The following is a 17,882-nucleotide window of genomic DNA, read 5'->3' as shown; positions in this document are numbered from 1 at the left end:
GGATGTTCAGCCATCCACATCAATGACCAGCTGAAGTCCGTGGAGCTCCTGCCTGCCTGTAGCAGGGGAGTTGGAACTAGATGATCTGAAAGGTCCCTTCCAACCCAAACCACCCTATGGTGCTGTGGATAATAACTTGTCTTCCTCACCAGTGCTGCCAGTTTTGTTTGGGGTATTGCAGTTCTATTCACAAACACTGGGACTGGTGTGTTGTTTGGGGCACTTGTGCGTGCTTCCATTAATGCAGGGCAGCGGGCCATCAGCTGGGGCTTCCCTAAGGAGAATAATGCTTCTGGTGTAAGCTGTGAGCAGAAGGCCCCCCAGCACTCTGATGACAGTCTGGCATGTTTGATCAATGCTGCTTTCCATTTGGAAGACAAAAGTGGCCACAAATGGGAAGGGAAAAACCCGATTTTCTCCGTCTATTGACTTTAAGTTAAAGATCTGTGCATCAAGCTTTTTATGCTGCTTATCCAGATGTACTGAGAGCTTTCACATTGCTTTTATTTCATTGCGTTTCTGTCTCTTCTCGGTGGTGAGAGTGGGATGCTCTGTGCATTTCTTGTACTGAAAGCCATGTGCCAGGGAGAGCAGAGCCAGAGCAGCCTGAACAAGGGCAGGCCCAGGCCATGGCAAAGAGCAGGACCAGCAGCAGGTGGTGTGGAGTGGGGCACAGGGATTTCTGACCCTCTGCTCCTGTTCTGGGTCCTTCCTGGCTCTATCCAACACCATCATTTAGGACGACCATTATTACTGCAGTTAGGAGCCTCTCCTCTTGCATGGTCAGCCTGAGATGTTTGGACGTGGCTGTGATGCTCCTGGTGGTTCAGTGCTGTGCTGTCTGCGCTCCTGCAGTCAGGTGCTGCTCTGGAAATGCTCTCAGTGCAGGGTGAAGCTTGCAGTTACCACGCAGTGGGATGCTGGGAGGGCTGCGCAGCCCCACGCACCAAACAATGGCAAGTCAGCACTGTGTGCGGTCGTTGTGAGTCAACTCTGAATCGTTGCCAAAGGTGCCTTTTGCAAACAAAATTTGGCACTCGTTTATCAAGGGCTTGGGTTAGTAACATGATGTAAAGCACTCAGCTGCACAGTGAATCCTTCTGGATCAGAATAAAACGCTATTAATGAGTTCATTTATCAATAAATACCGCGTTTAAGTGGATGAAATCAATGTAAGGGTATTGCTGTGTTTTACCACCGGCAGCGCGCAGCTTTCCTCGCTGCCTACGTCTGCCCGGAGGCTGAGAGGGTTTCCTTAATGTGTTGGTTTTTTTCCCCCCTCATTCTGTTGTCTTCACAAAGCTGTCAGCGTTCGTTCGCTCCGCTCCGCGCGCTCCTCGGGCCGGGCACGGACGCGGCGCCCCTCGGGTGACGGCGGACCTTTGGCGGGCGGCTCGGGGCGGGGGCACGGCGGGGCTGCGGGCGGAGCGGCGCCTCCCCGGGGCGGTACCGGCGGCGGCGGCGGCGGCGCGGAGCCATGGTGAAGATCGGCGTCCAGCAGCCGGCCGCGGCGCTCAAGCCGGAGCAGGAGAAGGAGAAGGCGGCGGGGGGCGATGGGGCGACGGGCGCCGTGCTGCTGCCCGCGGGCGCCGTGAGTGCGGGGCGGGCGGGGGCTGCGGGCCGGGGACCCCCGGGGTGGCTCTTCGCGCCCCTCTTTGCGGCGCTTCGTGAGCGGTGTGCGAAGCGAACTTCGGTGAGGTCCGGTCTGTGCTCGGAAGGGCTGTCCTGAAAGCGTCGGAATGTGCGGATATCGGCCTGTGTGCCAAAGGGGTTGGAAGTTTGGGGAGGTGGGGAAGGGACGGGGCGGGATACGTGCAGTCCTATACGTGCACTCCTATGTGATCCGTGGGCAGTGTGGACCCGAAGCACCCTAGCGCATCCTTTGGTCGGGGTTGTTACTGTGGGGAACGTGGTTTGGGGTTTGGCAGAGGCGGTCAGGTTTCAGGGTGTGACATCTTGTGAGGCTCAGGGCTGGCGTGAAGAGGAGCAGAGCAGTTGGGGCAAGATGAAAAGCTAAGGATGAGAGCACGCATAGCTTCTTTCAGCTGTTCTGCAGTCCCAGCTGACACACAGAAGCCAAATTTGCTGGGCTGGGTAAGGGCTGGTGGAGGGCAGCGGGTGGTGGTCCCTGTGGCTGGAGCCTGAGGCAGCCCGGGATGATGCAGGAGGACAGATGTGCTTCTGCATTCTGAAATGCATGGAGCTGTGCGTGTAGTCTGACCACTTATTGAACCCCAGTATCTCCCTGACCCAAACCCTGTGGGGAGCCGTGGGTCTGCTCCGTTCCTGCAGCTCTGCAGGGCGTTCCCTGCTACTGGGAGCTCCCCAGAGAGTCGCTCAGCTTTAGAGGAGTTCACGAGGTCACCCTTGTGATCTCCCATGTCACGAGCTGGTATGCTCACAGCTCTCCTAACTGCACTGTCAGTGTCTGAGCGCTCAGTCTGATGTTAATCCAGCTCATAGAAGCCATCCCAGAACCTGCAATGGGAGCCTGGCTGACTGTGTTTTTGTACTGATTAGGAGAGGAGCAGAGGTAGGCTTCTTCCTGCCCTTGGTGGCAGCCCTGCGGGCAGCCTGGGAGCAGGGCTCACAGCAGACCTGGGTGCTGCCCCCCAGCCCACTCCCTGTGGTGGGAGCAATGCTGTGCAAACTCAGGACCTGGCTGCTTCTGATGAGCAGAGTGAGAACAGGGTTAATAGTACTATCATAGGAAGTAAAGGTAGCAGAAGCGTGCTTCCATCGTGAGTACTGCTAGATCCCTGCAAGCAAAGTTGCCCTGATTCAGGTTGTGACAGATGGAGGAAATTGGCTTAAGCAGCAAACATTGAATCACAGAATCACTAAGGTTGGAAAAGACCATAAGGTCACCTGGTCCAACCATCCACCCATCCCCACTGTGCCTGACCCAATACTGTGGATTTTGTTCTTTGCTTTCTGCCTCCTGGGGAACACTGTGTTGTTCTCTTAAGCCCACAAGATCTACAAAGGAACTTTAAAAAGTGAATTTAAAATGAAGACTCTAATGATTCCTTTATTCCAGCAGAAGGGCAGGCAAGGGAAACAGCATAAGTGACAGGAGAGCAGGAGTTGGGTGGAGGTGAGCTGGTGACAGGGGGGTGTCAGGGAGCATGCCCACCTACGGGTGGCCTATTCCTGAAGCTATTTTTCAGGTTGTTTATGATGCTGGATTCTTCTGTAATGGCTTTTTAGGTGTAGTTGGTACACATCTGGACTGAGGGGTGTGCTGCCCAAAAAACCTCCAGCCTGTGAGGTGCTGGAGCCTGGCTCTCTTGCCATTCCAACAGTTCCTGTCTGTGTCTCTTGCTCTAGCTGCCTTGCAGCAAAATCGCATTGGTGACATGCAAAGGAGATGCTCTGCATTCCTTTTCTCTTTGATCCCGCAACTTCAATCCCAGCGATAGGAGCCAGAGCTGGGAAATGATTCAGCAGCAGCTTCTGCAGACTGTGAATTTTGGCAGGTGCTTGGTACATGCAGAGATGTGCAAGTGGAAGATGGCTGCAGTAGTGCTGTGTCCCGAAGAGCGGTAGGCAAGGGCTCCTGACAGCAAGCTGGCACGTGATGAGTCTTGTGTTCATCTGCTGTGCAGCTTGAGTGAATTGAAAAGAACATACAAGTTAACTTCAGTCAGAAAATGAATGTGATTTTGAGGCAATAGCAACTTGTTAAGGGCTTATAAAAGAAAGAATCTTGTTGTCATTAACAGAAGCTGGGGGATGCAGCATCCTCCTCAGGCAGAAGGCAGTCTGAGGCTATGCAGTCAGTAACATCATTTGTTGTATTCATTGGAAAATATCTTCTCAGATGCATAATAGCATTCAGTGAGTTTTAATTGAACTCCAGATTTAGAGTCTGGAATGGAAATGCATATATCTGCCATGCCTTTAATGGCTCTGGGATATACACTCTGTGCATTTGTGATTCATCGGGTTTCATTAAAGTCTTCTGCTTCATGAGGGGTAAATGATAAGAAGTAGGGGGAAGAGCTTCACAGTGCCACCATCTGTGGGGTTTCTCAGTCTCCTCACTGCCCCACTGTGCCTTCTGGTGCCTCTGGTTGTCCCTGGCTGTTCTGATGTCTGTGTGGGCTGCAGGGATGCTGCCTTGGGGGTGCTTGGAAGGAAGGAAGGAAATGGTCTGAACTGGTAAAACACCTCTGGACTCCTCCGGGGTCTGCTCCAGTCAAATGCAGGACCTGGGTCTCATACTGGACTCCAGGCATTAATATTTCATATTCCAGCTGAGCATGACAAGGGATCTGATTAAAACTGGAAGGGGAGGTTGAGAGGGAATGGCCAATTCTAGCAGATACAGTACAAACGAGACTGAATTTGGAACCACGTGGCTCTCCTTCACCACAGAGATGTGGACTGCAGAGCTGCAGATGTGGAAACCTAAAATCTGCTGGAGAAGCATATTTCCCCCAGGTGCAGGAGAACCAGGGCCTCTGTAGCTCTGAGTGTGGAAGGAGCTGTTGTGCTTACCTGCTTTGGGCATGGGAAAAACTGGGCATGGGGGTTGTTGAAACTAGATGATCTTTGCGGTCCTTTTCAACCCAGGCCATTGTATGATTCTATGAAGAACACAGAAACCCAAAAAACATTGTCGGGGAGGGAAAAGGCATTTTCACTTCTGAGCTGGTGTTTTCTTCCCAGATCACGTGTGGCATTTACATGCCTACGAAGGAGGACAGTGTGGTAGGGTCTGGGCTTCTGCTTGTTTACTTAACCCATCCTCTAGATTTGCTTTGCAGAGCTGTCCTGCAGCTGTGGCCACATGCTGAACTCACATAGAACAGTAAAACTGAGAAGAGTCTCCTCTCTTTTGCTGTTTGCTAAACTACATACTGTCTCTTTGTGGTGAATTTTCAAGCAGGGCTGACTCTGACAGGGTTTTCCTATGCTGCTGCAGGAAGAAAAGGTAATCACTGGGCAGCGTATTTTGTATTGGAGCAACTGTGGAGCTTAACGTATTTCTGCTCCTGTCTGTTCCATGGGACACGCAGCCCTCCAGCTCTGTAAGAACAGCCTTATTTCTGCAACAGGCTTGGTTGACTCTGCTAATGCCCTGAGTGGTTTTACTCCCAGGAAATAGAAGAGGGAGGCTGGAAAGCCTCCAGCTGGAAGCTGTTGCACCTCACCCAAGAGAAATAAAATACATAGAAATGAATTCCTCATCCCTGTGCAAAGAGGGAGAAGAAACGGCCCCTTGCTTCAAAAACGAGATGGGACAGGGAGGAAAGAGGAGGTTTGTGTGCTAGGGAGGACCACTGAGCGCTCAGGAGCTCTCATATGCTAGGCTGCATTTCTGACATCCTGCTGGCTTTGTCAGATAGCAACAAAGCTGTGGTTCTTAATTAGCCGGCGGTTGTTTTTGATATTCTAATTCGCAGTGCTGCAAAGCGACTCCTGAGGCAGGTGGCTTTGTTCCTGGTCACGTGCGGCCCTGTCGCTTAAAGATGCGATTAGATTCATTTATGGCAACCTTTTGCCTTCAGCTGTGATAGTCTCTTAATTACAGCCCTCCTTTTTGGCTCCCAGGCATCTCTGAGTCCAAAAGCCATTGGCTGTGCTCCCCATGCTGCTCCATGGCCCTGCACAAGCACTGCTCAAGTACGGCACAGAACTTCTGTTGCCTTAGAAACCATGTGCCATATATATATGTATGTGCGTGCACATACATGCGTGCATACACACATGATTTTCTTTCCTGATCTAAAGTCATAGGAACGCTCATCAGTCTGGAAGGGCCGTCCTGTCTTGCCCCAGGGTGGTGGCTTTGGTGGGATTCACTTGGAGATGCTCAAAGCCAAGTCCAGCAGGGCTCACTCAGTACCAGCTTATAGCCCTGTGTCAGCACCATGGTGACCAGCTGCCAACTGTGCTTTTTTGCAGGTGAAGTCAATGGGGGTATTGTTTACAGAATCACAGAATGGCCAGGGTTGGAAGTCACCTCAAGGATTATGAATGAATCTCCAACCCCCCTGCCACACGCAGGGCCCCCAACCTCCCCATTTAATACCAGATCAGGCTGCCCATGGTCCCATCCAATCTGGGTCTTCTATTGCTTCAGGTCTTCACGTTCTGTAAAGCAGTATTTGATTTTTACAAGCAATATGGCACTTCATATCCTCAAGGTATAGGCCTTGAAATTATTCTCCCTTTCCCATCTTTGCTTTTGGTTGCCAAAAGTAAGTACGCAGCAAGATCAATTAGGTTTTCTGAAGTGAGTTTCTTACATTTTGATCCTGCTTCCTTAGGAGAGGAAGGCAGGGCTGCCTGTGGCAGTGGCTGTAATTGCCTTGGTGCATCCTTCACATCAAGAGCACAGACAACAAGCACCTCCTGGAGATGGCTGACGTGTTTTACTGCCTTTCAGCTAGAGCTGCTCTCAAAACGGTGTCCCTTTGAGTATTTACTCCGTATCATTTCTCTCCTTACTTGTTAGTCATCAAAATCACATCTATTTTTAGTGGCCCCAAGCTCCTGTGCTGTTGGAGCTGTGCATTTAGGCACTTGCCAAGCTTTGCCCCCTGCTCATCACGCCCTGCAATGTCTAAAATGAAAGATTTGAAACCGTTGTGTTTCATAAATGCAGGAAAAATGGTTGATGGAGAGCTCAACAAATGCATCTTTTAATCAACAAGATGTGCAGGAGCAGATCTGGCTGTAGGCTGGATATTACATTATTGTTAAGGATATATGTGCTTATGCACCCATAGCAAGTTACATAAATATGGAGGGAGAATATCTCAAATCTCAGAGCAGCCAGAGGAGAGAAGACTTTGAGCGAAGCGATGGCTGTGATGTTTCTCTACCTGTGTAATTAGATGTCATTCAGAAGGAAATAGAGTAGAGAAAACTGATAAGCTCTGAGGAGCTGCCTGCCCTGAGCTGTGTTCCTGGAGGAGCCGCTGTGCTGTTTTGATCTCCTGGCAGCAGCTGATGAAGGGAGGCAGACAGAGCTGCTTCAAAAGCTGAAGAAGCAGGAAAAGGGCACGTGCTGAGCCTGGCTTTGCTGAGGAGTGCTGTGAGTCATGGGGAGCGAGGCAGGACACAGCACCTTTCATTTCCACACTTTGTCATCTCCAGCGAGACGCCAGTCAGGAAGAGAGATTGAAGCGAAAATCTATTTTTCATAGGGCTAGATTGTGCTGATAAGACATCTGAAAGATGGCAGCTCATTGGGTTATGGCTAGCAGCTCGCACTGGGTTGTGTTTCCAACGGCCAAGGACCTGCAAGGAGTTCTGTATATATATTTTTAAAGGATAAGTTCTTCAAAAAGACACAACAGTCCCGGGGGGGAGTCTGCACTGACCTTGCTTTAAGAAAGTTGCTCGTGTGGATGTGAGGTCTGTGTGCAGGCTGGGGAAGAGCGAGGTGTGCTGCAAGCCAACTGCTGGCACTGGGGAGCCGAAGGCAGCTGGCAGCCTATACTCACGGGCTCTCTCCTTCTCTGAGCACAGAGTGCTGGAGCCACTGCTGGCCTGGTGGCTCAGACCCTTCCCAACCCCATCTGTGCAGCAGAGCAGTTTCCATTCACTGTGTCCTCAGAAAGCCTGGAAATTCTGAAGAAAATCCCCAGACTGAAATAGGGCTTTTTCACCCTGATTTGAAGGCTGATTTGAAGACTCCTCTACCAGACGGTCTGTAGCATAACCTCTTCTCCTCCCAGCTGGGTACCTCCACCCGCGCTCTGTTCCTGTGCCCTCCCTGTGAGCAGGCGTGATGCTGAAGCATATGGAATATCCTGTGCTATCCGAGAGAACGAGTTCCTTTTTATACTCCACACCCTTGCCCACTGCCAGGTGCTGGGTAGAGCATCTGCAAAGGGATCGTGCCTGCACACTGGAGCTGACTCAGCTCATCTGGGGATCCAGGTTGTGCCGGAGCTGCCTTGCTTCACTCGGTGGGATGAAGTGCCTGCAGCACAACGCCGGGTGAGCAGAGGCTCTCCTTGAGATATGGATGCCTTCCATAGGGAGAAAGAGCAAGCCATGCCTTTCCCACAGGTCACACAGGGGTAGCCTGCAGGGTGCTGGCCATAGCTACCTCTTGACAAAAAAAAAAGTAGTATGTTTTTGAGGCAGAAGGCTGGTAGGGTGGCTTGTTGCAAGAAGAGCATCTGGCTGATGAATGCTTGCAAGATACTGCTAAACATCTGCTGGGTGATGTTAGTGTTGTTCAGTGTTAATATTCTGATTGCCGCCTGAAGCTCACTGCCGATGGACACGTGGTTGTTTGTAAATTGCAGTTTGTTCCTAGTGACAAGGGTTGGTGGCCTTCAGATGCGGAAGGAAGAGGAGATCTGCATCTCGGTGAAGGTTTGAGCTGCTGGTTTGTACACAATATACCACAGGGCTGGAGTTAATTGTTCCTATCCAACACCATTGTTAACCTCACCGCCTTCATTGCCACTCCATCAGAAAAGTGGCTCTTGAGCTTTTCCTTCCTCTGTTAGGCTTTGCAGTGTTATTTTTCCATCTTTTCCTGGTGTATCACAGCTTCCCCAAGGGCAAAGCACTGAGAATCTTCCCCACCTCCTCCCAAATGTAGAGCTTGGGTGGTGTGTTTACCAGCATGGGAACCCAGCACCTTTAGGATGACATTTGCTTGTGGAGCGTTAACCTTATTTCCATCCGTTCCTCGGTGTCAGCAGCAGCAGAGCTTTGTGTTCCTTACCACCTCCACTGGCTGCTCTGCTTCTCCAGTGACAGGTACCTGGGGAAATGTGTTTTGTGGAACACTTGACATACAGCATGACTCTCTCATCAGAGCTGTTTGTGTCAGAGAACCTTTAAACTTCTGCAGAATTGTGATTTTGTTTTCTTTGTGGCTTGTCACCATTGCCACCCCTCATCTGTAGGAGGAGGGGAAGGGGAGAGTGGAGATGAACTTCAAATGCTTTATTTTTCAGCTTGCTTTGTTTGCTGGAGGAGTGGCAACAAGTTGATTAAATGCCAATCCTTCAGCACAGGAAGCTGGCAGTGCGCTGCAGGTCCTCCAAAGCTGGGACGAAGGGCAAATGCATACAGATTAATTTCTGCTGGGGGTGTGCTGCAACTACAGCTCCACAAAGCTGGTTGGGAGCCTTGGGGTTTCACCCTGACCAAAATGCATCCAGATGTGAAATCAAGTTGCAGGACCCTGCCTGCATTCTTCAGTCTCACGCTCCAAGCTTATGTGTAACCTTTGAATGATATATTGTTGATTTTTTGGTCCCTTTGGCAGCAGCTGGCTGATGCTCTCGCTCTTGCCTTACAGGAGGAGCAGGCTCCCGTGGTGCAGGGCCGCAGGTCATCGCTCAGCGGGGTGTGCTACCTGACCATGGGTCTCCTCGTGCTGCTCCTTGGCTTGGTCTTTGCATCAATGTATGTCTACAGATACTTCTTCATCACGCAGGTATGGGTGAGCTGGGAAGGACGGTTGGCTCCTCCATCTGAAGCAGCAAAGCAAACTGGATCGAGCCTTTGATTTGTGCTGCTGCTTGTTGCTTTGCACAGTGGGGATTTGGGAGCTGGTAACTGTGGGCACTGCAGATGGGACATGTCTGAAGTGCTGCGCTAGGCTCACCTCTGTCCTGACTGTCAGGAAGAGCCTTCCAGACGTCCTCCTCTTCCCCTCTCTTGTGTTTTGTTTTGTGTTGGTTTTTTTTTTTTAACTCTCTGAAGATATGACCCGCAAGTTCAGCCTTGTAAACCCAGTGTTACTGCTGTCAGTGGTCAACCAGTTTTCAAAGCTTGGCTGGTTGCAGGGCTTGAGCGAGCCCTGAAGAGAGCAGGGGGTACAGGCAAGGCAAAGCAGCATTTTGCAATGGGTTTTTTAGGCTGTAGCACAGAGAAACTCTGTGAGCGTAACAAAAATAGATGCTGCTATATAAAGCAAGCAAAGCAAGCTGGAGATGAAATGGCAGATGGGCCTACATCCTCTGTTAAATTCAGCACCTCTTCTTCCACGTAGGCTTTGCAAAGCTCTGCCTGGTGAAGGAACTTGGCTGGCAGTGCTGTGGATTTAAGCAGCAGTGGGTCAAAGCATGGGGAGGGGTACAGAACACAGCCCCATTTTAAGGAGGAAACTGCTATGCTCTGTGGCTTGCTGAGTGCTTAGCCAAGAAACTTCAATCATCAATTTGCACTGAATACCTCATTCTGCTGCTCAGCCAGCACTTATCCACTCAGCAGTGTCTTTTTATACTCTCATTGCTCTGTACATGCTTATGCTGTCAAATTAATTTGCAGTCCTTGTTTTTGGGTGCATTAATTATTTATTACTTGTGCTTACATATATCTGATCTGGAAATCCCATGACAAGCGTAGGGCTGCTCAGCTCTCCCACACACCAGCGGTAATCCAGTGGGTACAGGGATTTTGGTGCAAGCAACTTTGTGCCTCTGGACTGCAGGAGAGCAGCGGCTCCTGTTTTTGTCCTGCTGCATCTGTCACATACAAGCTATGAGTACCTTTAGAAGTGATGCTTTGCTTGCTCCAAGCCTATATGCCGTATGGAGAAAAATGCGAGTACTGTAAGCTATGTCTGTGGAACAGCCCAGCTACAAAATGTAAGAACCCGCAGACAATTTACCTTTCTGCTGACCCTCTGTGAAATCCCACGGGGCATCCTTTGTTTCCTTGGATCTGACCAGCAGGAAGGGAGGCGGGGTTGTTCCACGGGGGTGTTTTGAACTGCCTTCATCAAGAGCATCCTCTAGCCAACAGGCTGAGCTTGAAATATGTGCCAAACGCCTGTTCAAAAAGGGTATTTTTACCCCGTTTTTGCTGTGTTGGCTGTAGTTGTTAATGGGGTGTGGGGTGTATGTGTGTTGTGCCTCCGGCTGGATCTCATTCCCACAGCTTCCCCGCGAGAGCGTGTTTCACTGCGGCGTCCTTTATGAAGACTCGCTGTATTCGCCGTTCAGAGGGCAGCTGGAACTGCACGAAGATGTCAAGATTTACATCGAGGACAACTATGAGCAAATCAATGTCCCGGTGCCCCAGTTTGGAGGGAGCGACCCTGCGGATATCATCCATGATTTCCAGCGAGTAAGGGGCTCTTGGGTTCTTTCTGGGCATAGCACTGCTGCTGTTGTCTCATATCTGCACTGTAATCTCATTTTTGAGATGTCTTCCCTCTCAGAGCCATGTCTGAGCTTTTCCAACCTGCTCCTTGTGTGTTCCTCAGGATGGAGTGAGGTTGCTTCAGTCTTCTGGTTTGCTGAACAGTACCTCCTTCCTGCCCTGCTCGGCTTCCTTTCACCCACGTTTACAGCCATATTTCATTGAGAAGGGCTCAATTTTTTAATTTCTCTGCTTGGAACACAGGGTCTAACAGCTTATCATGACATAACGCTGGATAAATGCTACGTCATTGAGCTGAACACCACTATCGTGATGCCTCCACGCAACCTCTGGGAGCTGCTGGTTAACGTGAAGGTACGGCTGCAGTCCTGCTTTATTTTGTGTGCTTTTCTGAGCTCTTGGGAATCAGAAACAGAAAGTGATGTCTGTGAAAGTGAGCTTTGGACCTGACAGAGCTGAGTTTTCATGCAGAGCAAAGCCTTTGTGGGTTGCAGCTGAAACAATCACTTTGCAGGCATGACAGTAATGCAGACATGACAGATGAACCTGAGCGGGATGGCACAGAAAAGCAGCAGATCCCTTTCCCCAGGTGTTTACTGAGAGTTGGGAATCAACAGGGGAAAAAAAAGCCTTCCTTTCGCTCTTGCTGCTGCATTTTACTTTTGCAGAGCTGTCAATGCCCCATGGGGAATACTGGGCCCTCTGCTTTTACCTCTTTGGGGTGTGATCTGGGCTGCTTCCCCTGCCATCCTGAGGGCTGAAATGCAGCTTTTGATCTAATGCAGTTTTGCTCACAACAGGCATTAATTGGGTTTAGTACTGGCAGTTTTGTTAGTTCAGAGGCTCAAGCTGATGTATTGCAGTGACTGAAAACAACCTTAAAATAGAGCACTATTAAATCTTAACTGCAGGAAAAAAAAACAGGATTTTTAAGGCTGCAGAAGGTGAAGCAAAGCCTTTTGTCTGGCTTTCTTACTCTCTTCCATGAGAGCTTGTTTAAAAGCAAAAGAAACCAATATAATTCCCTGCAGTGTGATGAACTTTGTGGGGTTAAGCTGAGAGGTGAAAGGTTGTGCCTTGAGAGATGCCCGATCTCTGGTCCTTGTCAATCTCCCAGCTTGTTTCCCAGCACTCCTTGCAATCTCATCCACTGTGACCATCTGTTTGCTGTGCTGGGAGCCCTGCTGGGCTACAACACACGTTTACTTACAACTCACTCCAAACCAGGCACTGTGGCAGATGACCAGTCCCCACAGCAGGGGAAATGGAAAAGAGAGGATTGCACAGGCTGACTGCAGAGCCTCATTAAAACACTGGCAGACTGGAAATGCTGGTCACGTCCTCAAATAACAGGTATAAAATCACAGGGAATGAAAATTATACTTTATCGGAAATAGAGTTTAAAGGGGAATACTAATGCAGTTAAGATGGTTTTATGACTATTATGACCTTAAATCTTTAAAGAGCTTACAAAGCAGACGTGAGTTTAAATAACTTCATGATTATTGGCATGGATAAGTGTCCAGTCTGTCTGTGCAGATTTTAATGTGCACCTTGGAGACATCGTTTTCGAGTGCTTAGCTTGGTCTTATTGCTCACAAAAGTCTCTCACCATGAGGCAGTAGATCAGGCTGCCCAGAGGTTGCCCTTCTCTGAAGTGCTCCTTGCTGGTCCTTGCTTTTCTTCTCTCAATCCAGTCAAGTTACCCATGAATGAGACTGATTTCCAGCTGCAGGTTGAGTTTTGAAGGTTTCAGCCCTACTTCTAGCACCAAACCTCAGTGCAGCAAGTAATTGTAACTGCTTTTTCTGGTGGCACAGGCCCTCAGTGAAGCCTTTGCCCTTTCTTCAGCCTGCTGCCTGCTCATGGTCCCTGCAGCCTGTAGGCACAGCTATGCCCAGCCCAAATCTCAGCCTGCCGTATGCTTTACAGGGCCTCTCCTGTCTGAGTGCTTTGCCTGCAAACGCAGCTATGCTGCTTCTTGCAAGTTTCTGTCTGGCTTTGTGTGACGGTTCGGTGAGCAGAGCTGCATGATTACCTGAGAGTAAAGGATGGAAGGATGCTCCCACCATGCAGTCGCAGGAAGCTGGAGATGACCCAGTTAAATGATGGATGATCCACGTCTTTTGTAGAACCCGATTAATTTCCCAGTGGAGATGCTGGAAGCTCTAGTTTTCTTAAAACTGTTGGCAGAGAATTGATGGTATTGTGTTTGTTGTGCAGTCCCGTGACGGAGGAGCAAGAAATCCTGATTATCTCAGCTCCCACAGCTATTTAAGTTTAAAACAATGAAAGGACTGGATTGCCTCTGTGTGTGCCTGTAAGCCGTGCCAAGGCTGTGGCAGATCATGAGCCCCAGTCCCCTGTGTTAACATGAGGGCTCATGCCTGTAACTGCACATATCGTGTGCCCTCTCCTGTGCTCCCCCACTGAGAATCAGTAATTGAATTTCTTGCAGAACAGTTGTGTCAGTGTAATACAGGCTTCTACTAATAGTCTTGTGCTGCACCATTAAAAGAGAGCTGTATCGATCCGAGAGGCTCCGCCAGCCCAGCAGCACGGCGCTGACTTAATGCAGTGTGTTTCCAGGTACATCTCTGTGGAGATAACCAGTCCTGTGGTGGAAATTGAAGAGGTGAAGTTTGAAACTGCTGCTGTTGCTTGCCTTTTTGTCTCATATTGCTCCCTCTTGCACAATCTGCCGATTCTTTTATTTCTTTGACGTACCTTAGGCAAAAGGCACCATAAATGAAGCTCTGCTTCATGGCCTAGTAGGCATCCAGTCTGCTTAGAAGTGCCCCCAGTCCAAGCTGTGCTTGTAGCATGGCTGTTCATTGCCCAGGTAGCCGCTGGGCACCTCCAAGCTGGGCACAGCTTGCAGACTCCTCACTGCTGAGCAGCTCCCTGCGGCAAGAGCAGTGGCCTCCGTCCCCGGGATACTCCCAGTTCCTCCATTTCCTCTCCCCCACTTTTTCCAGTCCCTGGTGGCTCTCTCCTAGCAGCACCTCTCCTTAATAAGAGACCACCTCACTGGTCATGCCTTATTTTGGTGGAAACTGTCATTTCAGAAAGGAACATACCTGCCTCAGACATACATCATCCAGGAGGAGATGATTGCGACTGAGCACGTCAGCGACATGGAGCAGCTCGGCTCCTTCATTTACCGCCTGTGCAGCGGCAAGGAGACCTACAGGCTGAAGCGGAGGAGCACCAGGAGACGTAAGAGCCTCGCAGTGCTCAGCTGCCCCTGCATCCCAGCCCTTATTTCTGCTGTAACAGCCTCAGGGCGAGGTGGGGGGGTTCCCTGCAGGTGGAAGCACACAGAGCTCTTGAGGTGTTTCCCACCTCATTCAGCTGAACCCCAAACATCGCTGCAAATGGGTGCCTGCTGCTGTCAGTGTTTTTACTGTTGCACCTATTGGGCTCATAGAAACATTAATACAAATACTTGCAGGAGCCTGCAGTTCATTTGCACGTGGACTCCTGGGGCTGAACTAATAGCTGTGCTATTGGGAACTGTTCAGAAAATTTCCTTAATGCGGATAGTGGCAGCTATTCAGAGCAGATTAAATCTGCAAATTGCCTTAAATTAAGTTCCTAATAATATGAAAAAAGTTTTGAGGGGAGAAGATTAGACTACCTTAAACTGATTTCGTGAAAAACAACAGTATGTATTTTATACACAAATGCTAATGTTGCTGCAATAATAATAATAATAATGATAATGATAATCTGTTCCAGTATTTGTAGTTATCTGTTTATTTTTAAGCCTTATCTGAAACATGAGCCTATTCTTGGTTTGGCATCTGGGTGAGCTGTGCAGTGCTGAGGGTGTCTGGAAGCTATATGGGGCTGTATGTGCTGCTTTCCCAGAGTAGCCCCATTGCCCTGTGCAGAGCTGCAGCCCTGGCATGGTCCTGTTTGTCAGCAGGGAACGGCCAGGCTGTATCTGCCTGATGCTGCTGCCTGGAGGTGAGCTCCTGCAGCACATGCACATGGGGAACAGCTGTTGTTCTCCAGTGAGGCTGAGGCTTTGGCAGCATCAATGCGTGTGCTGATTTAAACAGCCAGCAGGTGATGATTTTAAGCCCACATTGGCTCTGTACCAGCCTATAGCTTTCTGCTGGTTTTGTGAGGAGATAAGACCGAGGTGCTGTCAGCTGAAGCCAGCTGCTCCCCTGTGGCTCCCCAGCTCATGGCAGTTCTTACTGCAGGACCAGGGCCTGGGCAATGGAGCTGTTCTTCCTAAGATGAAATTATTCCACGTTCTTTATGGGCTGTGTTGTTCCTGCATTTCAGCATTCAGCAATTGCATCCCTTCTGCTTTCCTTCCCTGACTTGATGCAGGTCTTATAAATGAACGCAGGTTGAATTTTCTCCTTGTCTTTCTCTCTTTTAATCCCTTGCAGGTATCAGTCGACGTGAGGCTGGGGACTGCCACCGTATTCGTCACTTTGAAAACACTTTTGTGGTTGAAACTGTTATCTGCAGAAAATCATGAAGCCCCTGTCCAGTTGTAACCTTCCATGGCTTTGCTTGCACACACATGCTCTCAGCCCTCTTTTTAGACTTGGTAATCTGCCTTACTTACTTTACTCCCTCTCCTGCTTGTGCAGCTCTAAAGCCTTGGGTCTGTCGTGGCCTCGCAGTTGATTCTGTTCTCTTTTCTCTTTACTGAGATGTTTTGCTGGGCTTAAATTTATGCAGCAGTCACAGATGGCCTTGGAGTGGATGCAGCCTCTTCCATCCCACAGGGTGGGGATCTGTTTCAGGAGCAGGTTTTGGGTAGAAGGGTCGGCCAAGAAGTAGGATGCTGGAAATGGTTGCTCTCCTCCTGTCTGAGCAGTTTCATGCTGGCACTGTTGTGAGGCTGGGGCAGAAGGTATACTACAGGAGGAGAATTACCATTCTGATGCTGATGTAATGACCAGAGTATGTCATCAGATGGACTTAGAATTAGATGTGAAATTACAAGCAGGGTGATTTGGAAAGCTCAGCAGAAGGAGGTTTTCTGCCCACACTGAACTGTGATGCTCACAGTTTGTTGTCCCAATGAAAACCAAGTTTTCAAACAGTGAAGGCAGCCCGTATGCATTGTTTCTGTGTCTAGCTCCTGGCTGATTTGGAGTGGCATACCTGGAACCAGCCAGGCTACCCTCCCTCAGCCTTCAATATAACAAGCAAGTGGTGTCTGCTTGTGGCTCCTGAGCTCATTTGCTGCCATTTTGCCTGAGTAAATAGAGGTGAGCCTTTATACATGCTGCCAAAGCTCATATCTGATGTCCCATCTATGGGCTGCTGATGGAGCTGGGTGCTTTATTTCAGCTCACCTCTCCAGACCAGCTCCTCCCTGGAAGATGAGTTATGTTCATATAGATCTGTCTTTCTGAGTTGTCAGAGTCCCATCTGTCCGTGGATGGGTGCCATGCCAGCATGCAAAGTGGTATCAGCAGCAGAAAATCAGTAGTTACTGGCAACTGCAGAAACAGAGTGGTTTGTTTTTTTTGTTGTTGTTTGTTTGTTTGTTTTTGAGAGCATATTCCCATAGGACTCCTCTGAAGAAAGCTGTTTTGATCATAATTCCTCTAGCCCAGCTGTGTGTTGTGTCATCTGTAGGCACCGCTGGAGAGCAGGTGTTGATACAAGGCAAGATTCAGTGCATCAGTATACTGCAGAGAAATTGTGTGAACAAAACTGTGTTTCTACTGATCATCAGAAAGAAAAATTGCAGGGTAATTAAATATTCTTCCTTCTGTTCCATAAATATAGTTAAAACTAATGAGGTTCTTAAAATGCAGGCAGTTTTTTGACTTGAAAGAACAGCTTGGCACATTCTTGTTAATTGGTTTTCAGCAAATCGGGACTTGTTCATCTGTTGAAATGAGCATGTTGTTTCATGAAGAGAAAGGATAAAGCAAATGCAAGAACAATCATTAACTCAGCAGGACCAAAAAAATTAATGTATTTGAGAGTCAAACTTCTATTAGTAGTACTGTGAGCTAATTATATGAAAACAAAACAGTACCTTAAAATGATCATATAATGCAATAGCAATTAGTATGTCCTTAGAAGCTCAGATTATTATTTTTTTATATAAAAAAAGAGTCAACCATAAACATTAGATTTTAATAGGTAGAGCAGGAGATGCTGATCTCCTGCTTTAAAGTGGATGTGAGATGTCAGATTGCATGTGTTTCATGCAGACCGGTGAGGAAAGTTTCCCACTGCCAGCGGAGTATTTGCTTTTATAGTACAGCTGTGTTTTTCCAACTACAACTTGCTATTAGCCCTAAGCTTTCATCGCAAAGTGAATGATGAGAGTCAGAGTATCAGTTTGCTTGGTGGAAGTATCACAAACTGGTAAATTTAAGCCCTGCATTTCTCTCTGTTTCCGGGATCCTAAGCCTGCACTCAGGTGAGCGCTCAGACCTTTTCCCTTCCCTCTGATTCTGCATGAATTAACTGGTCATTGAATATGCTAACTCCGTGCAACCCCGCAGCTGTAAGGACAAGCCCTGATTCTTTAAGGTGAACTAATGTGGTTGCTGTTTCATAGGGTGAGAATGCAGTTGTCTAGAAAGAAAACAAAATGCTTTGTATATTTTGTCTGGTAGAACTCTTACCTCTTAGGAAACATCCATGGGATAATAAAATCTTTTATCTCTGATACATAAAGTGTGTGTTTGTCGCAAAGAAAACACATTTTTGAATTTACCTCTTCTGTATTTGGGTGCTTTTTCCATTGTTGGGGTTCTGTAGAAGGGATTTGCATTCTACAATAGTCATTT

General features: G+C 48.8%; 1 protein-coding gene across 1 annotated transcript; it reads left to right on the top strand.

Annotated features, from left to right (window-relative positions):
• The first annotated feature begins 1,421 nt into the window (after positions 1-1,421).
• On the top strand, positions 1,422-17,769 carry ITM2C (integral membrane protein 2C). Its single transcript, XM_085232918.1, has 6 exons — positions 1,422-1,591; positions 9,284-9,421; positions 10,870-11,058; positions 11,338-11,448; positions 14,163-14,313; positions 15,504-17,769. Exons 1-6 carry the CDS (start codon positions 1,478-1,480, stop codon positions 15,593-15,595), a joined length of 795 nt encoding a protein of 264 aa, XP_085089044.1. The 5' UTR covers positions 1,422-1,477; the 3' UTR covers positions 15,596-17,769.
• Positions 17,770-17,882: the final 113 nt, after the last annotated feature.

This window comes from Meleagris gallopavo, chromosome 11 (genome assembly GCF_905368555.1).
Source record: "Meleagris gallopavo chromosome 11, MGAL_WU_HG_1.1, whole genome shotgun sequence".
NCBI lineage: Eukaryota > Metazoa > Chordata > Aves > Galliformes > Phasianidae > Meleagris > Meleagris gallopavo.
Note: the sequence above shows the minus strand (reverse complement) of the source record. Positions and strands in the feature narration are given on the sequence as shown.

Excerpts from the sequence above, each read along its gene's own strand:
- ITM2C (XM_085232918.1), top strand. The coding sequence starts at position 1,478 with ATGGTGAAGATCGGCGTCCAGCAGCCGGCCGCGGCGCTCAAGCCGGAG. Across the intron at positions 9,422-10,869 it reads GATACTTCTTCATCACGCAG|CTTCCCCGCGAGAGCGTGTT; the intron begins GTATGGGTGAGC and ends TCATTCCCACAG. Across the intron at positions 11,449-14,162 it reads AGCTGCTGGTTAACGTGAAG|AAAGGAACATACCTGCCTCA; the intron begins GTACGGCTGCAG and ends CTGTCATTTCAG.